At 43.8% G+C, this 23,086-nt stretch overlaps 1 protein-coding gene across 2 annotated transcripts; it reads right to left on the reverse strand.

The window, feature by feature from the left end:
- Nucleotides 1–589: 589 nt before the first annotated feature.
- On the reverse strand, nucleotides 590–22,374 carry CTNNB1 (catenin beta 1). 2 transcript variants are annotated; one of them, XM_066321384.1, is made up of 16 exons: nucleotides 22,127–22,373; nucleotides 8,895–8,955; nucleotides 8,303–8,530; nucleotides 7,909–8,162; nucleotides 7,580–7,818; nucleotides 7,294–7,495; nucleotides 6,807–6,951; nucleotides 6,224–6,327; nucleotides 5,800–6,138; nucleotides 5,390–5,548; nucleotides 4,365–4,484; nucleotides 4,064–4,214; nucleotides 3,852–3,973; nucleotides 2,638–2,698; nucleotides 1,665–1,885; nucleotides 590–1,364 (listed from the first exon to the last, which is right to left on the reverse strand). In XM_066321384.1, the coding sequence occupies exons 2-15, from the start codon at nucleotides 8,905–8,907 to the stop codon at nucleotides 1,677–1,679; spliced, it is 2,346 nt and encodes a 781-aa protein (XP_066177481.1). In that variant the 5' UTR covers nucleotides 8,908–8,955; nucleotides 22,127–22,373; the 3' UTR covers nucleotides 590–1,364; nucleotides 1,665–1,676. The 2 variants fall into 2 exon arrangements, with proteins under 2 accessions (XP_066177481.1, XP_066177489.1); XM_066321392.1 differs by lacking the exon at nucleotides 1,665–1,885 and having other exon boundaries at nucleotides 22,127–22,374.
- Between the last annotated feature and the right edge of the window lie 712 nt (nucleotides 22,375–23,086).

A 23,086-nucleotide genomic window follows, 5' to 3' on the forward strand; every position in this document is an offset into this window, starting at 1 on the left:
TGCTGGCAAACTGCTGCCTGCAGTGGGAGTGCTGCTCCCACAGAGCCGGTGACAGCTGCACGGTGCACATGTGCAGTCTGTGGCTGAGCCAGCAGTCTCAGAAGCAGTGTCCCCTTGCAGTCACACAGGTGCTGCCTCAAGGGAAGCCAGATACACACAGGTTTCATCTCGCACAGCAGCTGAACACTGAAGACACCTGGAAGGGGCTTTGAACCAGCTGAGAGCTTGTGGGCAAAGGATCTTTCATTGACCCTAATGCTGGGGCACCTCTGAGGGGAACTGAGGTGAGGCTGTTTGCCCTTTGTGAAGCCCAGAGAGATGTGGCGCTGGCAGGCCTGGCAGAAAGTCGAGTTGCCTCACCTCTGGCTAGACCTGCCCCACGCTGAGAAACCTGCCAAAGCAAAGCAGGGCAGACTGGTGCCTCAGAGCACTGCAGCAGGAAACCTCCAGGCTATGAAGGGTAACTATGCCAGAGTGGGATCAAAGAGGTAAATTATCTTGGCTCCCTCCACTAAAACGATTGTGCAAGTCCAGGACTATTTCTTAACACACAAATATACTTTGTGATCTGAAATAATTTGACACAGAATGAATTAAAAGTTTACTTTAATTTTGAACCATTTTATAACTGCATTTTTTCTCATGAAGCATCTGTATCACAGCAGGCTACAATAACTTTGGGATAAAAGGCAACTGGTAAACTGTCCAATACAAGGTTCCAAATAAACAGTTCTTACTGGCCCCTACCCAGACATATCCCAGATAAAGTTTTTGATCAAAAACATGAAATAGATCCACCTGCTTATTTTAAGCATATTAAAAAGGAAACTAATTGGACCATTTCTATTTGTCTAGTTTTTTATACAAAAAGGCTACACAATGTTACACTTTATTCAGAATACAGTTAGAGCGATTATGAATTAGTGTTCTACACCTTTACTCAATCCTTAAAAATTAGAAACTGCTGTAGCATATTCACTATAACTTAATACTACGAGAGACTTTAAAAAAAACTAACAACAATTACTGCAAAAAGAAAGGCTACTTCCAAAGCAAGCAAGGTCAGTACCATTACAGAGATTTAAAAAAAATAATAAATTTTTAACAAGCAAGGCTAGGGTTTGATAAATTCCATCTTGCAATTCATTCTTGTGCATTCTTCGTTTCTTGAATCACTCCCAAAATCCATTTGTATTATTACTCCTCGACCAAAAAGGACCAGAACAAAAAGTTTACTTCAATTGTTCCCATAGGAAACTCAGCTTGGTTAGTGTGTCAGGCACTTTCTGAGATACTAGCCCACCCCTCGAGCCCTCTCAGCAACTCTACAGGCCAATCAATGCAAGTTCACTCAGATGATACAGCTGCAAAGAGAAAAAACACAGGTGTCAGGGCTCCCGAGTTGTAAAGGGCTGTTGTAACACATAAAGACTGCATGAAGCCGGTGCACAAGACATTACAGTTAATTACTTCCACACTTCACGGCAGAAGTCAGTCTGGAGTGTGCTCACTGCTCACTGTGTGTCTCCAGAGCATTCATTCATTATTCTGGCACACTGGGACCCAATTGAGCCAATCCCTCCCTGCCAACCAAGTCCTCAGTCCAGTCAGCTGTTTTTCTCTTTTTTTGTTTTGTTTTTAAATTCAAGGTTGGAGCTTCTTACCTAAAGGATGATTTACAGGTCAGTATCGAACCAGGCCAACTGATTACTGTCACCTGGAGGCAGCCCATCCATAAGGTCCTGGGCATGGCCAAGATCTGGCAGACCATCAACTGGGTAGTCAGCACCAGGGTGGTGGCCACCCATTTCATGTTCCATCATAGGGTCCATACCCAAGGCATCCTGACCGTATCCGCCAGAGTGGAAAGAACGGTAGCTAGGATCTAAGAAAGTTAAAGGTGGCAGAGGGAAAAAAAGCATAATGTTAACAGATGTTAGATGCATCAGAAGCTGCAAGTATCAGTGTGTGAGGAGATTGTGTAGCCATCTAATTGTTTTCTAGTTCAGCCAAGTTCAACACAATCTGGTGCCTGCCCTTAACGGCTATTCCATTGTTCAGAAAAGCCTTCCAGTAGGATTCTGCAGACAAAGCACACTGCAGTCAGAAGCATGAGCAGATTCCAGCCAAGCCATTAGTCTGCACAATCAACAGTACTAAAACTCAACAATACTGCAGCAAAACCAGGCTCCAAGACTGTAGACTTGCTTCTGAAAGACTAGTCAAAAATAGCTGAGAATCCTTAGGGATAGGCTTGCCGTTCAAATCTATAGACGCAGACTAACACATTCAATACCAGCTTTGTTGTTTTAAAGAAAAACTGCACTATTGGAATTGTCAAGTCCATTTGTAAGGAATGGAAAAGATTTCTGGAAACAACAGCTCAGCAGGAGGTGTTCCCACAGGACTCAGACAAGAGACACTGGTTTTGCATGTTCATATGGCGCCCATTTCAGCGCTGCCAGGGGTGTTGCAGAAACTGGTTATTTGAACCGGCAGTTCCCCGTCCGCCTGTCAGTTTGCAATACCTTGCTGAAGAGTAAATTCACTCTTCACTCATTTGCAGTTCTCCTTTAAAATCTATGACTTGACTTCATCCAATGGAAAGTTTAGTCAAGGGGAATGGAAGACACGTACCGTCTGGGCGGTATCCAAGAGGCTCTCCCTGGGCACCAATATCCAGTCCGAGATCCGCTGTCTGTGTGTACACAAAGAATTACAAAAGCTTTAACATCGGGTCTTTCAGCCAGCACCAGTAATTCTGAGTTTAAAAAGTTGTGAAGCTTGCCCCAAATCCCTCTGAACAACTTCTCTGCAGTGAGCACTGCAGCACTGCTGTCAACATTAAATGCCTTTTTAGCTAAGTATCTGCATCCAGCATGTAATAGTCAGATTTAGGAATCCCCAGATCACTGGAAGGAGGGTTCTCTCTGAGAGTGAAAAAGATGGGGTAGGTCTAAGAACACTCCTCAGGTACACCTGTCCAGATCCTGCAAGTCAGATATTCCCAAGCCAGCTACAGAGCTTTTAAGAATTCTGAAGGAACCTCTCTCATTTGTTCAATTACAGAAGTAACTGCCGAGCTGCAGAGCAATTGCCTAACTCCAGTCTCAAAGAGATGTTCCATTTTAGCTTTCTCCCTCATGCATTCTTGTGGTAAATACAGATTTCAGGAAAACAGAAAAGTAAGCACTGAAATAGTACAAATTAAAGGCTACTGCCCCTTACATAGTAGATCCATCCAAGACAAGACAAACTAGGCTTCTGAATCTTAAGAATTTGTGGGAAGACAAAGAATGACTGAAGCATTCACCATATCCCATGCAGACAGATTGACTTCAGTCTCAATTTACTGTGTAGCCATTAAAAATGAAAAAAACCATGTGTGATAATGAGCCTGCAAACATATTCACGTCTGAAATATCAGTTCTCAGGACAAGTTGCATTCCCAGGCCAAGATTACTAATCCTGCATTGTTGGCTTGATGGAAGCCTCACAGGATATGTTTTATATTTATGCTTCCCTCACATCACTCATGTTTCTATTTTTGTATCCAGAGTTCATTGGGTTTTGACAAGCAACACAGATAAGTACAAAGTTCTTGTATACAGTTTTGCACACCAGCAAGCATAATGAGCATTACACACTTCAGCAGCAGAGAACAGACTGTTCCTGTCTGCCAGGGAAAAAGCAGCTGCACCTGAACACAGAGAGAGTAAAGAAGGTACAGCCACCACACAGCTGTGTAATGCTGGGCCTTCTGATGGCATCCACACTTCACTGTTGGAAGGAAGGAGAACACAGAAGTGAGCTCTCCCCAGGGAATTGCTAACACAGATCACAGAACTCACCTCGTTCCAGGCCATTGGCTCGGTCCGGAACAGGGAGCTTGTCAACTCAACTGAAAGTCGCTTCTTATAGTCCTGCGGTTTGTCCTCTGACATTCTGAACAGCACTGCAGCTGCGTAGGTTGCTGCCAAAAGGAAGAGTGATTTCAGTAGAAGGTCAAGACTTCTATCAACTCTTCTAACACAAGTACAAAACCAGCCTTAAGTCCACTTACCAACACCCTCATTCCTAGAATGAAGCAGTTCTGTTAAAGGAGCAGTTGCACCTTCAGCTTCAATTGCTTCAGCTGCCTCCTTATCTTGAGCCAGTTCACAAAGTACACCAGCAGCTACTCTCTGGATATTCTCAATGGGAGAGTACAACAACTGCAACCAAAACATGAGGAGGGTTCATTAGCGCTCGCCCTTGAAATGAGCTCTTCAGCACACTCTGACTTAGCAGTTCTACCCAGAAAGTGCAAGAGCTATTTTACTTCTTTTCCTAAGATGTACTGTAGTGCTGTCTTGAGCTCTTACCTGCACAAACAGTGGAATGGTATTTAGACCCCTGATTACGATTCGATTATGAACATCACGTGCAAGAATGTGCAGGGCTCCAGTGCAACCCTCGACAATTTCTTCCATACGCACACCTTCCTAGTAAGGGAGAGAAAAGGCATTTTTGAATTTGAGATATGGTATGCTCTCTTCTTAAATGACTGTCAAAAAGCCAATCAGCAGTTTCAATTAATCAACCAAACTTGTCCCCTGCACTTACCCGCTTCCCCCAAGTGCTGCCTTCAATCTTAACATCACTGCTGGAGTCAACTCAGTTTACCCACCCAAATTCAGTGCCTGAAGCATCCCAGTGGAACGCCTCAGGCTTTTATTATGAACTTCCCCTCTGGTAACACCAGCTCTTTTTTACAACTGGGATTAGCCTGGCAGTTACTAAGCTGGAAACAGCAGTTACCAGTAATAAAGAGGTCCCTTCCTGCCTCTGCAGGAATTACCTACGCTCTCGTACTAGTAGATGCTGTTCCCACTTGCTGTGCTAAGCAACTCCCCACTTTGCTCATGTGTTTAACAGGATAAAAATAATCAAATTGAGACTGATCTTGTCACACTGACCTGGTACCCAAAGAGCTAACAAGTACAGAGTCTGCACAACTTCTCTATACTTTTACAGCTCTAACTACCCTTGCAAATATGCAATAAGCTGTGACAGCATTCTTAAGCCCATTCTTCTGAGGAGGGACTTTACAGTTGTTTGGTAGACAATTACCTTCCTTGCCAGAGTAGGCAGTACCTGAATTTATGTGAGCTCTAACATTCAGAATTAAATGCTTAAGAGGTTATTAAAATAAAAACCAAGGTTTTAGCACGATTAAAGAAAAATCTCAGGTCTTCTAAGACAGAGCTGTCAGCACACAGTGGATAATGTGAACTAGAGCAAATAAGACAACAGTACTTTAGCCCAGGCACTACAGGGCTGAGCTGCCCTGACAAACAAGGAGCTGGAGAGGACTCTGAGGGATGCAGTGTCAGGGGAGGGCACTCACCACAAACTGCTGTTGTGTCCCGCCCATGGAAGTGCGTCGCTGGGTATCCTGGTGTGCTCTAACCAGCAACTGCACTAGCCTTGGAATAGCACCTTGTTCACGCAGCGGGGCGTGGTTTGCAGGACACAGAGCCAGGTTGCGGATCAAGCCAACAGTAGCCTGCAGGTAAGGAACAGGGTGGGGAATAAAAGAGCAGGAGGGGTGTGCTTGCTGTTAGTGACTTCTTTTTTTAATCAGTTCATCTCAAATGTTCAAGACAAAACACTAAGTCGCTCAAGTGAAGCAACTTCTCCATCAGACAAATTATATCCCCAAAACCTTGGAAACCAAGTATTCTTCACTTCTAAAGTTACATTTTAAAAAGCAACAGTTTTTGGTTTCAGCTCTGGTGGCTTTTCACCATTATTTACCTTGATCAAAGGCCAGTGTGAGGGTGGGTGCAACAGCTTTACCACCACTGGGAGTCCGTAATGGAGACGAACTGCATTTTGAGCCATCTCCGCTTCTTGGTGTCTGCTGGTGAGGTGACGGAGCGCACAAATCGCAGGTTCTGTGATGTCTTCCCTGTCTCCAGCCCGGAGAACTGTGCGCACGAGAGCCTCGATGCCACCAACCTGGCACACCATCATCTTGTTCTTGTAATTGTTGCAGGTAAGGTTAGAAAGGATGCCAGCGGCACAAGTCACAACGTTAATATCATCTGATCCTAGAAGCTGAACCAGAGTTCCTAGAAGGCCTTCCATGCCCTCCTGCAGAAAAAGGGGGAAGAAAAAGTTAAGTCTTCTTTTCCACTACATTGACTTTTACTCTTGATCCCTCAGACAAGCCCTTTACCTGCTTTGTTGCAGCATCTGACAGATTTCTCAGAGTCCAGAGACAGTTCTGGACAAGACGCTGGCTTGGATCTGTGAGGTGGAGCCCCAAAGCTTGCATCCCACCTGGAAGATGGTACAGATTTGACACCATTACTCAGATTTCACACCATACTCTGATGCTCAACTTGTGAGCAGTCAGGTCTTTCTCTTCCTTGACATCTGAGTGCAAAAATCTCACAAGTTTTTGGATCCTTCTTGTCATTAATATTACAATATGGCTGGGCCATAGTCCTTCTTCACACAGGAAAATAACAACCCCCTGAAATTCCCTGTGTGACACTGGGCCTTTTAAATGTGTGTATATTGTCAGGGATGCATCCTGCAACATTCAGCCACTACCACCACCCAGTTAACTACACAGTGGAGCTACTAAGAACAGCCACCCTTTTATACTTCTGTATACTAAAGGCCTCCAAACCCGCTTATGGACTTATAGATCATTGTTCATTTTTTGATGCTGGCAGTTCCTGTTCTTGGTGGATTGAACTGATCCCAAAGCACTATGCAGATTTTTAAGTTAGCATTGAGTACAATGTACTTACCAGCCTCAACAATAGCAGGTTTGTTGCTGGAGCAGACTGACAACACCTTCAGCACCCTACTTGTGGTCCACAATAGTTTCTCATATGTATAGGTCCTCATTATGTTTACTAAAGCCTGGGGCCCGCCACTTGCCAGAATAATCAGCTGAAAGACAGCAAAAATAATATTTGTCTGTCACTTCCTACACATGTCAGCAGGTAGTAAACCTTGCTGGCTTACACCCCTCGTGGTTACAGTTCCCTAAAAAAGCATTTCCATCTGGGAATTCCATCTGCTTATGTGGACTGTAAGTTTTGCAGTCTCACTGTAAGCACAGCAGCATTTCTGAAAGAGAATTCCTGTATCCCACCCTTCTTGCAAGGTCAGGACTGACTGGCAAAAGCCAGTGGCTGAAGATTCAGAGTCAGGAGGTCAGTACACAAGAATTGTCAGGTCATTCATCACAAGCTTGCTCATTTTAACTACTTCAGCACCAGAGGTACCTACCTTACTTTCTTGATTGCCATATGCTAAAATCTGAAGGCAGTCTGTTGTGATGGCCAAGAATTTGACATTTGTCTTGTTGAGCAAGGCCACCATTTTCTGCAGCCCACCAGCAAGACGGACAGCCATCTTGGCTCCTTCCTGATGTAACAGGAGATTGTGAAGAGTTGTAATGGCATAGAACAGCACAGAGTCCACTGGGGACCTAAAGAAGGGAAAATCCTCATGAGTACCCGCTCCTAGCAGATCCAACTGCAAAACACAAGTACTGCCTCGGCAGTGCACATACCCCAGCATTTTAACCAAAGCAGGGATGCCTCCTGATTTGAAGATTGCCAACAAGCCTTCGCGGTGATGTGAGAGGTTGTGTAGCGTCCCTGCAGTACACCGGGCTGTCTCCACATCGTTTGTGTTCTGCATGGTACGGACGATGGCAGACACCATCTGGGGAGATCTCATTATGGCATGGCGAGACGCTTCCTTTTTGGACAGCTGATGAACCATAACTGCAGCCTTGTTCACCACCACCTAACGCAAATGTTTGAACAGAGCGTTTAGTTTTAAGGTCACTGAAGGTGCTCCAAAAGCAAGCTTTACCCAGACAAAGAAAATATTTACCTGGTCCTCATCGTTCAACAGTTTGGTCAGTTCTGGGATTGCACGAGTTGCAAGTTCAGCATCATCTTGGTAGTTTATCAAATTAACAACAGCATGTTTTAACATCTGGGATGGCTCAGCCAGGCGTTGCACATTAGTTGGATGAGCTGCATCAAACTGCGTGGATGGGATTTGCATTCCTTCATCCAAAGTTTCAGGGAACATAGCTGCACGCACCCTCTGAGCTCTAGTCATTGCATACTGGCCATCAATATCTGAAAACAAGACAAGTCATAATAACCTCAAACTAGGAATGAAAAGCTTATCATCCAGATTGGCAGTAATTGAGTAGTTAGGTTTCTGTATGGTTGAACTGCATGTCCAGGCAAACCGGTGTAATAGAAAAGGCCCTTACCCGCAACTTGCTCCTGGGTGAAGGACTGGGAGAATCCCTGCTCCCACTCGTACAGCACTTGTGTTGTGTCCACATCTTCTTCTTCAGGATTTCCCTTGCCACTCAAGGAGGGAGCAGTTGTTGTGGCACCAGAATGGATACCAGAGTCCAGATACGATTGCTGCTGCCAGTGACTGACTGCTGCTTTTCTGTCTGGCTCCATTGCCATATCCAGCTCCATCAAGTCAGCTGTAAGAAATCATTGGTGAACAATTAAGCTTAGTTGAATTACTCCAGCATGTATTAATGCTACAAGAGATGACAGAGATTGTAAATTAAAATAAGCTGTTATAAATAACTTCCTCAGCACTGCAAGCAAGCAGCAACTTTAAACTGAGGCTTTATGTTGAACCAATGCAGACATGTACACCCGAGGAACAGACAGAACAATTATTGCTATTGTGGCCGTCCAGACCTTACAATAGACTTGTCTGAAGGTTTGATTTCCAGTGTAAAGTATTAATATTCAATCTAAGTGACTTTGAAAAGTTAAAAAGAGAGGGATAAGAAATCTTCTAAATTCTAGTAACAGAAATTGTAATGCATTATGTACCTTGAGTTGCCATGTTCTTTGTTATGCTCCCAGAACTCTTTCTTGCACCCTTTCAGATATCCTAAAAAAGAACAAGATTAGAACTTATTAAACACTAATCAGAACTAGTAAGACAGGATTTCACATTAGAACACCGGAATTCCAAACTAAGACTTGGCACATCTTGCCATTTCATTACTACAGTGAATATACTGAAATGCTAATTAACAAACCCCCATGGAGAGACATGCAAAAGAACACCATGTATCACCCAGACTTCTTCTGTCAGGTTATGGTAAGGTATTCTCTTAGAGCTGCAAGAGAACAAGAATCGAAGACTGACCATGATAGAGCTATTTTTTTACTCCTCTATCTTTGCATAAGATGAAGTTCAGATATTAAATTCCAGAATTTGGAAATGCCACAAAGACAATGGCTAAATGTCAGACTTCCTCATTTCCCTCAAAGATAAACTACTTAAAAGATACTAGAAAAACTGTCTGATACAGGGATACAACATAAATTCTCATGGGGAAAGCTGAAATGACCATGTAAGGCAAGCTGCACAAAGACTACCTGAAGAGTTATAACTGCACCTCCTCCTTTTTTCCCTTCCTGTCCTGTAAGAATAAAGGTTTCATCCTAAAAACACCCTCTTCCATGAAGTTAAAACTAAAAATTGAACCAGCTTTATTAAAAAAAGAAAAAATATGTCCTTCAGTTGCACACACATTGAGTCACCAAACTCACATTTTTTGTACAGAAAGCCAAGATAGCTGGGGCTAAGGACACTGAAATATGATCAAATGCCTCATCTAAATTTTCAGTATACACCTCCATTCAGTATCACCAAGCAATTTGGAAGTATTTGTACCAAAAGTCTGTGCCTATCTCTTCAATAACCCAGAAAGAGAGATCCGAGGCTACAGCTCCGTAACAGGTCACTTATATTTCACTTGGTTCCCTTCCCCCAATCCCACACTGTTTCCAGCACAGACACAGAGCTGGTGACAGCCTATTCTGGGAGCCAGCCAAGCAGAAACATTTGTAGTGGTAGCTTGTGCAGGGAGCAAAACCATCTCTTGCAGCAATCAGCCTTCACTGTGCTGTTAGGTGTTAAAGCCGTGCCCATCCTGCACAAGGAAGTAACCCTGAAAGGACAAGTCTGCAGCGCTGCGTCAGGAGAACCAAGTCCACCTGACACAGGATTTGTGTAAACAGACTTCCCAGTTAAAGAGTTTCCTTCAGGAACACCTTTTTGAAAATCATAATTAAACAGAGGGCAGGCCTTCAGTTCTAAAAGTCTCACTGGATAGGTGGGACAAACTTGTATTTCACTGACTCTGAGCCAGCTGCAAGATACTCCAGCAGCTCCTGAGCAATCTTGTTGCTTGGCTGTACAAATGCCAGTGCTGTTTGTCCTGACTCTGTAGTCCCACAACTTTTGGCAGCAACCCTTCCCTGGCTCTTTTAAAATGGACAGTAGATCTGCATCTGTAGCAGATAAACAGCATTAAGCTGATACAAGACATTACACAACATACAATAAGCATCCTTCTGTGCAGCTGGAAACTCTAAACTGGTTCCTCTCCACAAACTGGAAGAGACTGACTCAGTCTGCTCTTGACAACAGACATGGAAGATGAACACACAGACGCTTTTTCCAGTCCCTTACCCATGGATCCTTCCAACATGCAGTTAGGAGTTTGAGAGCATTAATGGCAAGGGGAAAGAAAAAACTTACATCATACTGTCAGTCCACCATTGTTAAAAAATTTGTAATGAGTAGCTAAATTGAGGAAGTGCCTATACAAAAGCTTGATAGCTCTTTGCAGGTCTTCTGCATTACTCTGAGTTCCATTAACACCTTTCAAAGAGAAAGAAGGGAGTAGCAGTAACAGTCAAATTTGTATCTTTGCTCCCTGTAGTCCTCACTCTAAGTCAGATGTGACACTTCCAATAAAGAATTTGGCATGTTCTAGCTGCTATATGAAATTTTCAATATGCTTAGCACAAAAAAGATTTATTTCTACCACAACTTTCCCATCTCCTCCCATCAGGACTGTGCTAAAAAAGGGATCACCAAACTGGTTGTGGAATTGACTGGTTCATCTACCACTATGTTAAGAGCAGTGACTATGCTTTGAGACATTTACTACCACCTGAGATTTCCATATGCAATAAGGGGTTTGGGAAGAATATTTGTAATTTTCTCCACTGTTGAATTCTGCATCAGTGAAGGTAACTGGCTTATAGCACCAGCAGTCTGAAATGGCTGTTTCAATTTCAGCAGCCTAAAGAGATCAGAAGAGCAGCTCTACCATTAGGTAAAATCTGACAGACCAGAGTAGCCACTGAACAGCAGCACTGTTCCAAAACAACACTGATGAACAGCTACAAAACAGCAATGAAGAATACTGAGTGTTCAGAAATGCATTACCAGTCAGGCATTCAGTCTTTGGAATGCTGACCCTTGATCAGCCTGCTAGCTGCATCTACAAGTTCCAACATCCTGATCTGCATTTCATACACCTGTAGCCCTCCAGCAATCCCTGGTAGCTTTTTTAAAATTGTTATTTAGATGGAGAATTTGGTTTAATCCTAAAAGTTCAAACTAATTGCCAAACAAAAGCAAGCAGGGTTTGGTTTTAGGTTTTCTGCACTTGAACAGACATTCTCTCATTTTCCTTCACATTCTTTTCTAATTTTACAAAGGGGTAAACTGAGTCCAGGCAAGCTGCTGACTTTGTCTTCCTGTTCGTCACTCTCAAGGTGAACCAACACACTTACAAAGGGAGTGACACCACCAGGCTACATCCAAACATTTGTGCGGCTTATTTTCTTGACAAACTGGACCAGTACAAGGTCAGCCAAACACATCTCAAGCATCAGGAAGAGACAAGGGCTCAGTATACTTTACAAACCTCAGCACAGCTGCAAGCTCCTACAAACTTTTTGATGTTTGAAGGCTAGCAGGCACTCAGAAATGGCAATTCTGATAGATACTACATTATACAGTTCCCATGAATGTACTGCTAGGAGCTTTGGGACTTGACTCTTCTCAAAAAGCTCCTCCTGCCCCATGAGACTATCCAATTGCTTAGCAAGCATCAGCAGCTTTGGGTTAAAATGAAGGCTGGAGTTTTTTAGACTATGTATTAAGCAACTCATGTGAAGAGCAATTCAAGACCTTGCACTAGGCTGTATTACATGGCATCTGTAAGCTTAGAAGGCACGAGCTAATAATTTCAAATTACTACAGAAGACAATTCAATTTTCTTGATTTTTAAACAGAATGAAAGAAGTATTAGGTATTATTTCTGATCAAGTGTTTTTATTAGATACTGATTTCTGATTCTGGAGAATAGTTAGGCATATGCCAAGAAAGTCAACAAGCCTACTGTAGTTCTAAAATCTGAGCAATTTTCTTTAAGATTGACTCAAATTACAGCTGAGAGCGCTGATAAGTAGTTCCCCACCCCCACCCCTACCACTTTTATAAAGCAAGTCAAAGTCTGTAAGTCTGCTATAAATCCTTTATTTGAGAGAAGTATTTTACTGAAACTTGCACAAGAAATCCAGACTAATCCATCCAAACACCATGAACTGCTGCACACAAACACCCCTCCTGATCATGTCACCCTGTTCTTTGTCTCTGGCTCATCTGGGACAGGCCAAGCAACTGCATTTTAAACCACTCACCAGTTCTGAATGATACATTTGTTTACACAGAACAAGCAGATCTTCTGACAGTCCCAGCAGTTAAAAATTTGTATCATCTACACACAAGGGAAGAGAAGTACTGGTAGGGAAAAACAGTTTTTCCTCCAAGCACTCTGAAGTCATTCCCAAGCATTCCCAAGGTGTTACTGAAAGCATCCTTTGGGTCTGATTTTATAACTGGTCTTAGCTGCTTGCCAATGATATTACCTGTATATCTGCTTTACAAAAACCCGTAGCCAAAATATACAGGCAACAGCAGCTCCACAGCTAGTAACCCCAGAGGCACTCACTTCTATGACCCAAGTCTTTATATTTCAGTTCTTAATGTAGCAGAAGCTTCCTAATTAACCTTAGTTTTCAAGTTGGGCATTTGAAAAATACATCCAATTAAGGAATTAAAAAACCCAATCACAGCAAAACAACCCTTTTTAATCTTCCCCTGGAAATTGTTAGCCTGTTTTCTAGAAAACAAAGTGTGGGGGAGGAGGAATCATCCAAGTAAGACAATACTGACAGAGGAAACATCAGGAAAAAAGCTTTCACAGTATAAAGGCACTTTAGGCAGGAGTGGCTGAACTGTCTTTAAGCATTTTTTGGTATAACTAAGCCCCAGATACAAAGGCTCTTGCAACAGGCAAACCTACTTCTACTCAGTCTTATGAAGATATAATTCAAACTGTTGTAAATTTCTAATTAGTCCTTATCCAAATGTGGATAAAGTTCTCTCCTACATCCACCAGCAGACTCTAAAGAAAACTGAGAATTTTTATCTGGCTTTATTGAGCTCGGGTAAAAGTACCTCTGTAGGCAATTTTGGAGATCCTTCACGTACCAGATGCTTCTGTGAGTTTGGTAAGAAGTCCTGGAAGGACAGGTTTTTTTGTGTTTTCTGTTTTAAAGAATGTTAGAAGCTTGTGGTAGGAAAAACAGCTGGAGTTTACATTTTTTTGTAAAAAATGAACAGAAGATACTTTATTTGAAAATAGGTACAGAATGTGCTTGAATTTCACTCTGAAGATTGCATTTTTTAAAAAAATTATTTTTCTCATACAAAGGTACCACAGAGGATTACAACAATAGTTTTCCTGAAATATATTTCCATATGCAGTAAACAAATACTGAAGAACATTCCCATATTCTGTCCTGAAAAGTAGCATTTGCAGTCCTCAGTCACCTTGTCCCCTCTAAAAGAAATATCCACATACAGTGAGTGTAGATCATTTTGAAGTTAGTTGTAAGTATTAGAAGGCCTAGACCATTGGGAAATAAATCACTCATCAATACTGACTTCTGCACACCACTGCTTTAAAGACTTGAATGGACAAAAGCCACTTTGAAACTCACTGCAAAGTGGCTCTTGAGTAACAGTTATGGTCTGTAAATTATCACATTAAACAAAGCAATGCACCACTTGCATATTTTTAGAGACAGAAAAATTAAGGTTTACCTTATTATCAGTATTAGGAAACTGAGTATAAAACTTAATGTATTTTATATTAATGTCAGGCTTCCTTCTGCTTTTAACACGGTGATGTTTAGTACTATGTAAAAACATCTTCAGGTGGCTTATGACAAGACACCTTAACCTAGTGGAAGAAACTTAGACAGTAGGTAACATCAAAAGGAAACAAGCCAAACCATGCAGTCTTTCTTCACTAAAAGGGAAAAAAAAAAAAACTATAGGTTTTCACAGTTTAAAGCTTTTCTACTTTTTTTTTTGAGTTACACGGTAGAAACATTGATCTATAACCTCTACTACTACTTCAGAAGAAGTGCCATGGCAAGAGATGAAGCAGTATTACTATATTTAAGTGTTGTGCCAAGATGTAGCAACTTGAACTATTTCAGAAGTTCCATTGAAAACTAAGAGCTACCAATAATCTTGACCTGAATGCCACAGCATGTGCTCACACTGAAATCCATCTCACTGATCCTGGACTGCAACTGAACAAACTCATTCATAAACTTTACCTTATGGCAAAATTGCTCTAGTTGTTTCTCCAGCAACATTTGTTAGTTAGCATCATTCCCTCCAACCATTATGCTATTCTTGCTTAGTGAAGTATTTCTCTTCTCTTCAGTGATAAACTTGGTATCCTGCATAATCCATCCAGCTCAAATTTATCCACGCAGGAATCCTTCAGACAACAAATCCTACTGATGCCTGCAGAAAGTTAGAAGACTGTATTGCTGTTTGCAAGGCATCTATCTTAGATTTAGCTAATCAGATCATAATAAATTTGACTCTGAACCCAGAATGTGCAAAAGTGTTAAAATGGTCTTTAAATTCTCTTATTATTATTAAGACTGAAAGGCTAAGGTTTGTTTTTCCTAACAAACTTCAGGAAATGAAGAACTGTGAATATCTGCTTTACTGACCTCAACGGTTAAAAGGTTCCAATTTCCAAGCCTTCAGCATCCTTAAGCCATGCTGGAAGAGGCAACAAACTAGCCCAGATAATCCAGAGATTTAAAATGGGAGAGGGCTGCAGATCTGCCAACGCTCACTGCAAGTTGCCTCTGTTTCAGCCACTCTTCTTCACAGCTTCATTTCCAATTCATTATTTCCTTTTTCCTTCAGGCATCCCAGATCACTATTACATCAATTGTTCTGGTTTCTCAGCCTTACAGATTATCTAAAAATTGCTTTCTGTAACAAAGGCAGAAAAACCTCCCCACACAGGCTTCTCTAAGGGCCTTTTTTTAGAAAGGGTTCACTTCATGCCACACACAAAATAACATGTTGCCTCTCTATTTTCAGTTATGTCAGCAATCTAAGACCAAGAGTATTGAACAGAGTTTTTATTCACATGCCAACTGGCTAAAGCAAACAACATGTAAATATTTCTTTCTTGCTAGACTTTTCCAAGTTGATTACAACTGCTTGATGAAACAGAAATGCAGGAAGTCTGGTAGCCTTGACCAGACTTTAACACTGAGTTAGCTGTACTTAAAAAGAGAACATATTCCTCAAAAAATGTCTACTGAAGAAAAGACTTAGGTTTTACAAGTTCCAAAGTACTCGAGGCTTGTTCTGGAGTCAATATAGTCTTAAGCAAATGTGACAGAGGAGAGAAAGGGGTCACAAGAACTTTACAACAGCTATAAAGCTCCAGTCTGCCACACTTCATCTCTGGAGCACTACAGAGTGTTCTGACATGACAGGACACTCACCTGTTTTACCCTTCCCTACCTCCTAAAAGAGAAAGCAGGCTAGTAAAGAATCATACCTCCTACCCAGCTTGCAACGTTCAGCAGCTCCTAAGTTTCAAGTGCACTTGAAATTGTAACATAAGGGTAGCAAGAGCCACATTTCATTTTGCTCACCTAAAGTACAGAAAGCCTCCCAGAATGTGGACAGTTTTAATCAGTTGCTGAAGATCAACTTTGCACAGACTGACAGTTCAGGTAACAAAAGGTATCACAAGTGGAGGTCGGAGATTTCACTGGCAGATGGGTCTCTTCCAGATGCAGCCCTGTCCACGCTGCTCTCTGAGCAACTAACAGCGTGAGGCACTGACAGCTTGTGCAAGTCATCAGGGTCTTCACAGGTACTAAGGTTTAAGTACCCTTTTCAAAACAACCCATTAGAATTCCCAATAAAGCAAGAGCTAACAGTGCTCTGAGAGCCACTGTCAGCCAACAAATACCTCAGACAACTATTGTACAAAACGGTGAGAACCTGGAAGAGAATTCGGAACAAGCACATCAGAAAGTTACTAAAAAAGAAATAAAAGTTCATCCTGGCACTGATCCACACTACCATTCTAGAAGATGAACTTTGAAACTGTAGAGCCTGCCAGGAAACCTCCCCAAACAAGAAGCTGGTGATAACATATAAAGGTTCTCCTTTTGGAAGAAGGGAGAACCACAGTACTTCACTCTTTAGGACAGACATCCTAGAGAAACTTTGGCAGAATTACAGACTGATGGGGCACACAGGTATGTATAAATGGACCTGGCAGCAGTTACCTACCACCATAATTTCTCATCAGCACTCCCCTACATAATTTTGCTTGATGCCGGCCAGAGGCGCATGGCTAGGCATCCTATGCAACGCAAAGAAAGCACCTTTTTACTTACACAGTCACACACTCTTACTTCAAATCATACTTACACTGCAGGAGCTGAAATTTCACAGCAGTGGATCTTTTAACTTCAGAAATTAAGTGTTGGGATCCACAGCACAGTTATTTTGCCTTTTACGTAGAGAACATTCAGGAGTTACAAGGGGTCTGTCAACCCAATCCTTTGCATTCAAAATCACAGGCAACTATACCAGCAGCTTCTAACAGGATCTGCAAACAAAACACTCTCTTGTCCTAAGTATTTATTTGTTCTTTCTAGAAACTTCTGGTTGTTTCTAAGAGCTATAAGCAGCAGCTGTGTTCAAGTTGACAAATCATCAGATCACATTTGGAAGTAATGATTGAAGAGAGCTTTTCATCAGCCACTACACCACAGCACCAGCAAAAACTTTATTAGTTGGCAAAATAGATCTCAAGCACCAAAGTATCCTCTTGACTGTCCAAGGTGGGAGCTGATGATAATCTTAACTGTCATGATGTGAAAACTGCTTCAGATACAACTGTGGTGTTACACATCCAACTTGAGACCAAAAGTAATGAAGTTCCTCACGTAATGTACACATCAATCCCCTGAGAGCAGTTTGTAGCTCAGTGTTAGAGAACTGGTATGCCAGTTTCAATTTTATGAACTCACATTAAGCCATAACAAGATTATCACCACAGTTACTCTCATGTCTTAATTATTTTGACCAACTAAGCACCAGCACCACAAACAAGTAGCCTCAAACAGTTACTAAGTCACTTCTGTTCAGCAATGGATTTGGGATCTTTGTGTCACTGGCACACATTTCCCACTAGGGCTTCGTGCAGCACTCACTAAGTTTGAGTATCCTCACAGCTGGTCAAAACACTGAGAACAGTTTTGTTATCAGAGCTTAGAAAACTTAGGCAGGAGCCTTTTATTTGCAGGACTCATATCTACATTATGCATACTCCCATCTTAGCTAGGGATGAGACAGTGTTCCTATCCAAGGTTTAGTCTGCCAGCAGGACTCGTGTAATAAATATGCACAGTTTTACAGCTTTTGGTCCATGTGCCTGTACTTATCACTGAGTAAGATCACTGTAGTAGAGACCTGGCAGTAGACAGGATCAAAATTATTTCTTTAGTCTAACCTAGTCACATACAAAAAAAAAAAAAAAATTGCCATTGTGACCATTTAGAGGCAACCTATGATAACTCAGACAAATATTATACCACATTTCATTCAACACTCACAGGAACAAAACCACTGCCAGGCCTCATGTTTCCCTGCCCACACGGTTTTGTGTATCAGAAAAACAATGGTTCTGCAGTCATTTAACACAATCATGTGCATCCCTAACAACAGACACTGTGACAGAAATACCTTTCTGGCCTGTTTGTGCATAACTTGAAACACTCATTTCCACACCAGTACAGGAACAACTTAGCAAACCTTCTCTCCTCCAAACGAGGAAGCAGCTACCCATAATCCAGTTTCTTCTTAGACTGCAACGCCACAGTCAGCCCTGAACTCAGATGGATTAAACATTAACCTCCACGGTTTAAGAAACCAGAGTGATTAGCTGTAATTACACTGACAAAATACTTATGAATCTGAAAGTGGCTGTCTTTGCTTGTCCGTCAGAATAACTACTGACAATAAGGCACACCAACACTCCAAAAAGGACTGTTTAAACAACAAACATGCTGAGGAAGCCTGACAATAAAAGAGGTTTCTTGAACTTACTCTAAATTAATATAAACTAGCAAGGCAGCTGCATTTAGTAGCACTTTTAGGATGTTAAGATTTCTGGCCACTGGAGGGCACCTGAATTGTTGCCAGGACAATACAGAACTACTTGCTACAGTTGCTGCAGAGTTGGCAAACTTCTCCAATTTATACAAGTCTATTTAGTGCAGTAAGTCAGCCCAGAAATGCTGGTTCCAGCAAATACACGTACAGTTCACACTGTGCATTTGCCAACTCCAGCAAAATCCAGCTAGCTCATACTGTTTTTTTAAATGCAGCAACATAGAATACTACATTAACTCTTCCACCCTTCTACATCAGTCCTCAAACAAGGCTCCAGAGTTAATTTAGTATTAAGTAACAGTGAAAGCATTTCACTTCTGCAATACCAATCCAGCCAATGTACACTGTTTCCTAAAGTCAACCTGGAACACGAACAAAAAGTTCTGCTGTAGAGTAACATTTGCATCCACACTTCCCCAGGCAAGAAAAGCACAGGATCAATTTGCTTTATCATCAGAGTTCACAGACTCATGAGGTCAGGCTGAGCTATAGGTATGTTTTCACCTGCTCACCTCATCTACTTGGTGTTCCACACAGACAGAAATGCCAGAATTAGACTTCCATTAGTTCTCTCCCTTGAGCATGAAGTTACCTGTCAGCGAAAAAAGAACAGCACAAAACCCCCAGAACTGAAACAACTTTTCTGGCTCCTTTCTTCTCATGAGAGGCAGCACAGGCTACAAAGTACCAGCACAGTTTAACACATTACCCTCCTGGGCTAAAGCCTGATCACAGACTACGGCAAGTTTTACCTTGGAATCAAATGCCAGAAATGGATATTAAAAGTTAACCACTGTCAGGCTGCCTTACCTTAACAAGCCAATTCAATAGGGGCTTAACCGGAAATTCAGAAACACTGCCCTGACACTAAAGAGACAAGAAGAGTCACACACAATACTTACTGCCAAGGAGTTTGCCATTTCTAGGTTCCCACCCTAGTTAGCCAGCAAGGCACTGGGCTCAGAGCTTGCAAGTGCATGTTCTGAGGACCCAAGAGCAATTCACAGCTGCCTGCACAGTTTCTCACAGGTTTTATCAGGCTTTGTGAAGTATGATGTTCAAGATAAGTAAGGTCAGTCCTGATTTTCCTGCCATGGTATGCAGGCTACCACAGCCACAGAACTAGTTTTGCTGCAGGCAACTGCACGATCACCACAACCCCTACATTACCAGTTTAACCATGAATTAACGTAGGTGATTTTGATTACTGCTGCATTGGCACAGTAGTCTGCCTACTGGACAATATTCTGTAGAAACATCCTTATCCAGGAGTTTCAGACAGCACATTCAGACTTCAGATTCTGAGACAGAAGCCTCCAACAGCCATATTTCCTGTTCCATTCTTTCCACTTCCCTTTCTGCCCCTGAGAACACCACTAGCACTAACCTCTCGCCTTTAACATCCTCAAAACCTCAAGTTTAACTCTTCAAAACACAGTATTTCAGGATGTTAATTCAGATGCAGAGTCATGATAGATGGACACAAGTTTCAGAAAAAAATCACTATGTCTGAAGGGCAACCAGGTTTCACAGCCAAGGTTTATTAAGCCAGTTACTGACACACCACAGTCAGAGCAAAATGCTGGTGGTGGCCACAGCAGACACACACCATGCAAAGAGCCCGGTTTATTTATAACTTAGTCAAGAAAAAGGAAGCTTGGGGTGATAAGGCTGTAATACAGCATCTGAAGAACTGATTTTTCCAATCAAGACTTACTTTGTATTAAATCCTTGCTCCTAGAAGCTATCATGCAAGCTATCACTGTCCTTTCCAAGATGGTGTTTTTACTTATTTCTCCCCTAGACCTTGTGAAATGATCGGCCATACAGACCAAAGTGAACATTCCCCTGGATATCAGTTTATACCTAAACAGAAAATATCTGAACTAACAGAAGAGCAAATATGACATTTCTTTAGAACAACTCCAGAACAGTGAGACACTCGATATGATTTTGTACTGAGCAGCTGAATTTAGAGAGCCTCAGACTCTTGCCTGAATACCTAAGCAGCCTCATTTGCAACAGTACCAGCCATTAGACAAACCACACAACAGTCACATACCTGCAGCTGTCAGCACCTTTTTATCAGAAGTGCAAGATAAACATTAGGTTCCTGGACTGTTAGGTACTGAAATTCACATTTTAGCTCGGGCCAACGCACACCAGTAAGTTTTGTCGCTTAAGCTTTTTTACTTTGGAGCCTTGCAGCAGTATCCTTTCGTCATCCAGAAGCAAAATCCTAACTGGGAAGTTGCTGTCTGGTGTGCCTGAACTTAGGATCAAGAAAACCCCGACACTCAGCTAGTTTTCTCCTCTTCGCCTTTACTGTAGTCTCGGCACATAAAGATCCTGTTTTACTAAAACCCCTCCTTGATTTCCGTCCGTCGACCTCAGCATACCAGCCCAGCCTCTCTCCATTCACCACTTGCATACTTTGGGGGATGGGAAGACCACAGATGTCTGGAATATACAGAGTGTCAGAACAATGGCTGCTCCATGAGAAAGAGATCAAGAAGTAGCTGATTACAAAGATCAACACTGCTATTTCTCAAGTCACAAGTAAGTTGCCCGCGGTACTTTCAGAGTCTGTCTTTTCTTCCCAGAAAGGATAATCCTCAAAGAAGGTTTTTTGGGAAGAGATACAAAAAGAAACTGCCCAACGTCCTACATGGAGTTTTAACTATGGAAAAACTCAAGGTTTTGCTAAATTTGAGAAAGCTTGCTGCTCTAGGAGTAGCTAATCACGCACAATAGACATGAACTAAGCTTCGTTAAAAAACAAACAACAAAGCGACACATCTGGAGATCCTGCTCCTAGAGAAATAAGTGCCCTAGACAGTTTTGGGAGTAACGGCAAGTTGATCCGCACCCCTCAGGAACGCGGCACTCTGGCGGCTGGAGCCGCCGCGGTCCCCCAGCCGGCCACGGGAAGCTGCGGGCGCTTCCCCTCGCAGCGTGGCAGCCCCAACACCGCCCGCTGCCCAAGTCATTCCCTACAACACCCTGCTTCGGTGGGTGTCAAAAAACTTAATCTGACTGCTCCCAGCTCCGGGAAAGTTTCATTTCGGTGACACCCAAAAGCAGCAGCATAACCACTCCAGCAAATATGCAGTGCCACTAAGATCGAAACCCCACAAGGCAACAGATTAGTTATCTCCCGCTGACTGCAGTGACCGTGATTAATTATATTCGGTACAAATAAACCCCTACCCTGCTCTCTTTCCCCTGCTATCGCCAGAGGGGTTCTGCAACCCACCGGCGACTTAGTACTCCCCTAAAAAGGAGGGGGGAAAATCTTAAAAATAATAATAAAAAAGGTCATTAAAGTACTCCGGGCTCTGCTGCAAACGAGAGCAGAGCCGGGAGCAGGGACTCGCCTTCTCCTGCAGCCCAGAGCAGCCACCCCCTCGCCCCAGGACGAGCTTCCCAAGAGACACCTCGGGAGCTGCAGCTGCCGCTCCTGCAGCCACGCAGCTGTCCGGACCTCCCAAAAACAAGAGCCCGCTCTCTCTTCCTTTCCTGCCGCCCCACCTCTCTCCCACCCCCGCTCCCCCCCTCCCCCAGCCCCGTCCTTCCCGCCGGGCACACCCTGGACCCCCTCACGGCCGCGGGGAGGCCCGGCCCGGGTTTGCCCCAAGTTCCCGCCGGAGAAAGCGGCACTAACGTCGGAAGGGAGAGCGGAGGGTCCTCCCGGGCTCCGGCGGCGGATGCTGCGGCTGCTGCTGCCCGGGCGATCCCGGTCCGGTCCGTCTTTCCCTCCTTGTCCCCCCGCCTCCGCCGCCGCCTCCTCCTCGCTCACGGCGGTGCCCCCGCCACTGGCTCCCGGGTGGCGACCGTACGGGGCGGCGATGTTTGTGTCCCCCGAGCGCCGCCGCCGCCGCTGCTCCCAGCGCCGAACCGAGCGAGAGGCTTAAAATGGCGTCGCTCACAAGGAGGTTCTTATAGCAGCGCCGGGCCCGGCTGTGTATCCTGCCGCCGCGGCCGGGCCCCGCGCGCGGCATTCCATAGGCGCCCGGCGCTCAGGGCAGGCAGAGGGAGGAGGAGAAATAGTGCCCGGCTCCCAGGGCGGAGGGAGACAGGGAGCGGGGAAGCGGCCGAGATGGGGGAAGGCCGGGCCGGGTTGGGCTGGGCTGGGCTGGGCTGGGCTGGCCGGGGTAGGGGGAGCGCGGCGCAGACACCTTATTCCGGAGCTGGGAAAGAAGGATCCGAGTTCCCGGCTTGGGAGCGAAGTTGTTGCTGCCCTGAGGGGTGTGGAGGCGGCGAGGGAGGGGATGCGACTGAGGGGATCGGCCCGGGCTCCCACTTCGGGAAGGGAAGTGGTGGTCGGGGGTGGGGGGCAAAAGGCGATTGTGGCTCTTTTTCTCCTGCTCCCTTCCCCCTCCCCGTTTAATTTGGAGTTTCGTTGCCTGGGTGTTTTTTTTTTTTTTTTTTTAAATCATTTATTTATTTATTTTAATGCATGGCACCAACTGTAGCGAAACTCCGTCTTCCCAAACGCCCGCGTGGCCGAGTCCGGAGACGCTGGGGCTGCCGTGGAAAGCCGGCCCTGGCGCTGGGATGGGGCTGCGCCCGGAGCCCGGCGAGGCGGCGGGCCCCGCTCACGTCGGCGGAAACGCGCTCCCGC

The sequence above is a fragment of the Sylvia atricapilla genome, chromosome 1 (genome assembly GCF_009819655.1).
Source record: "Sylvia atricapilla isolate bSylAtr1 chromosome 1, bSylAtr1.pri, whole genome shotgun sequence".
Classification (NCBI taxonomy): domain Eukaryota; kingdom Metazoa; phylum Chordata; class Aves; order Passeriformes; family Sylviidae; genus Sylvia; species Sylvia atricapilla.

Bases quoted from the DNA above. Each gene is read 5' to 3' on its own strand.
- CTNNB1 (XM_066321384.1), bottom strand. The intron at 7,819-7,908 runs GTAAATATTTTC...CATTTGCGTTAG, and splicing joins TGTTGAACGATGAGGACCAG to GTGGTGGTGAACAAGGCTGC. The intron at 6,139-6,223 runs GTAAAGGGCTTG...CTTTTTCTGCAG, and splicing joins CAGATGCTGCAACAAAGCAG to GAGGGCATGGAAGGCCTTCT.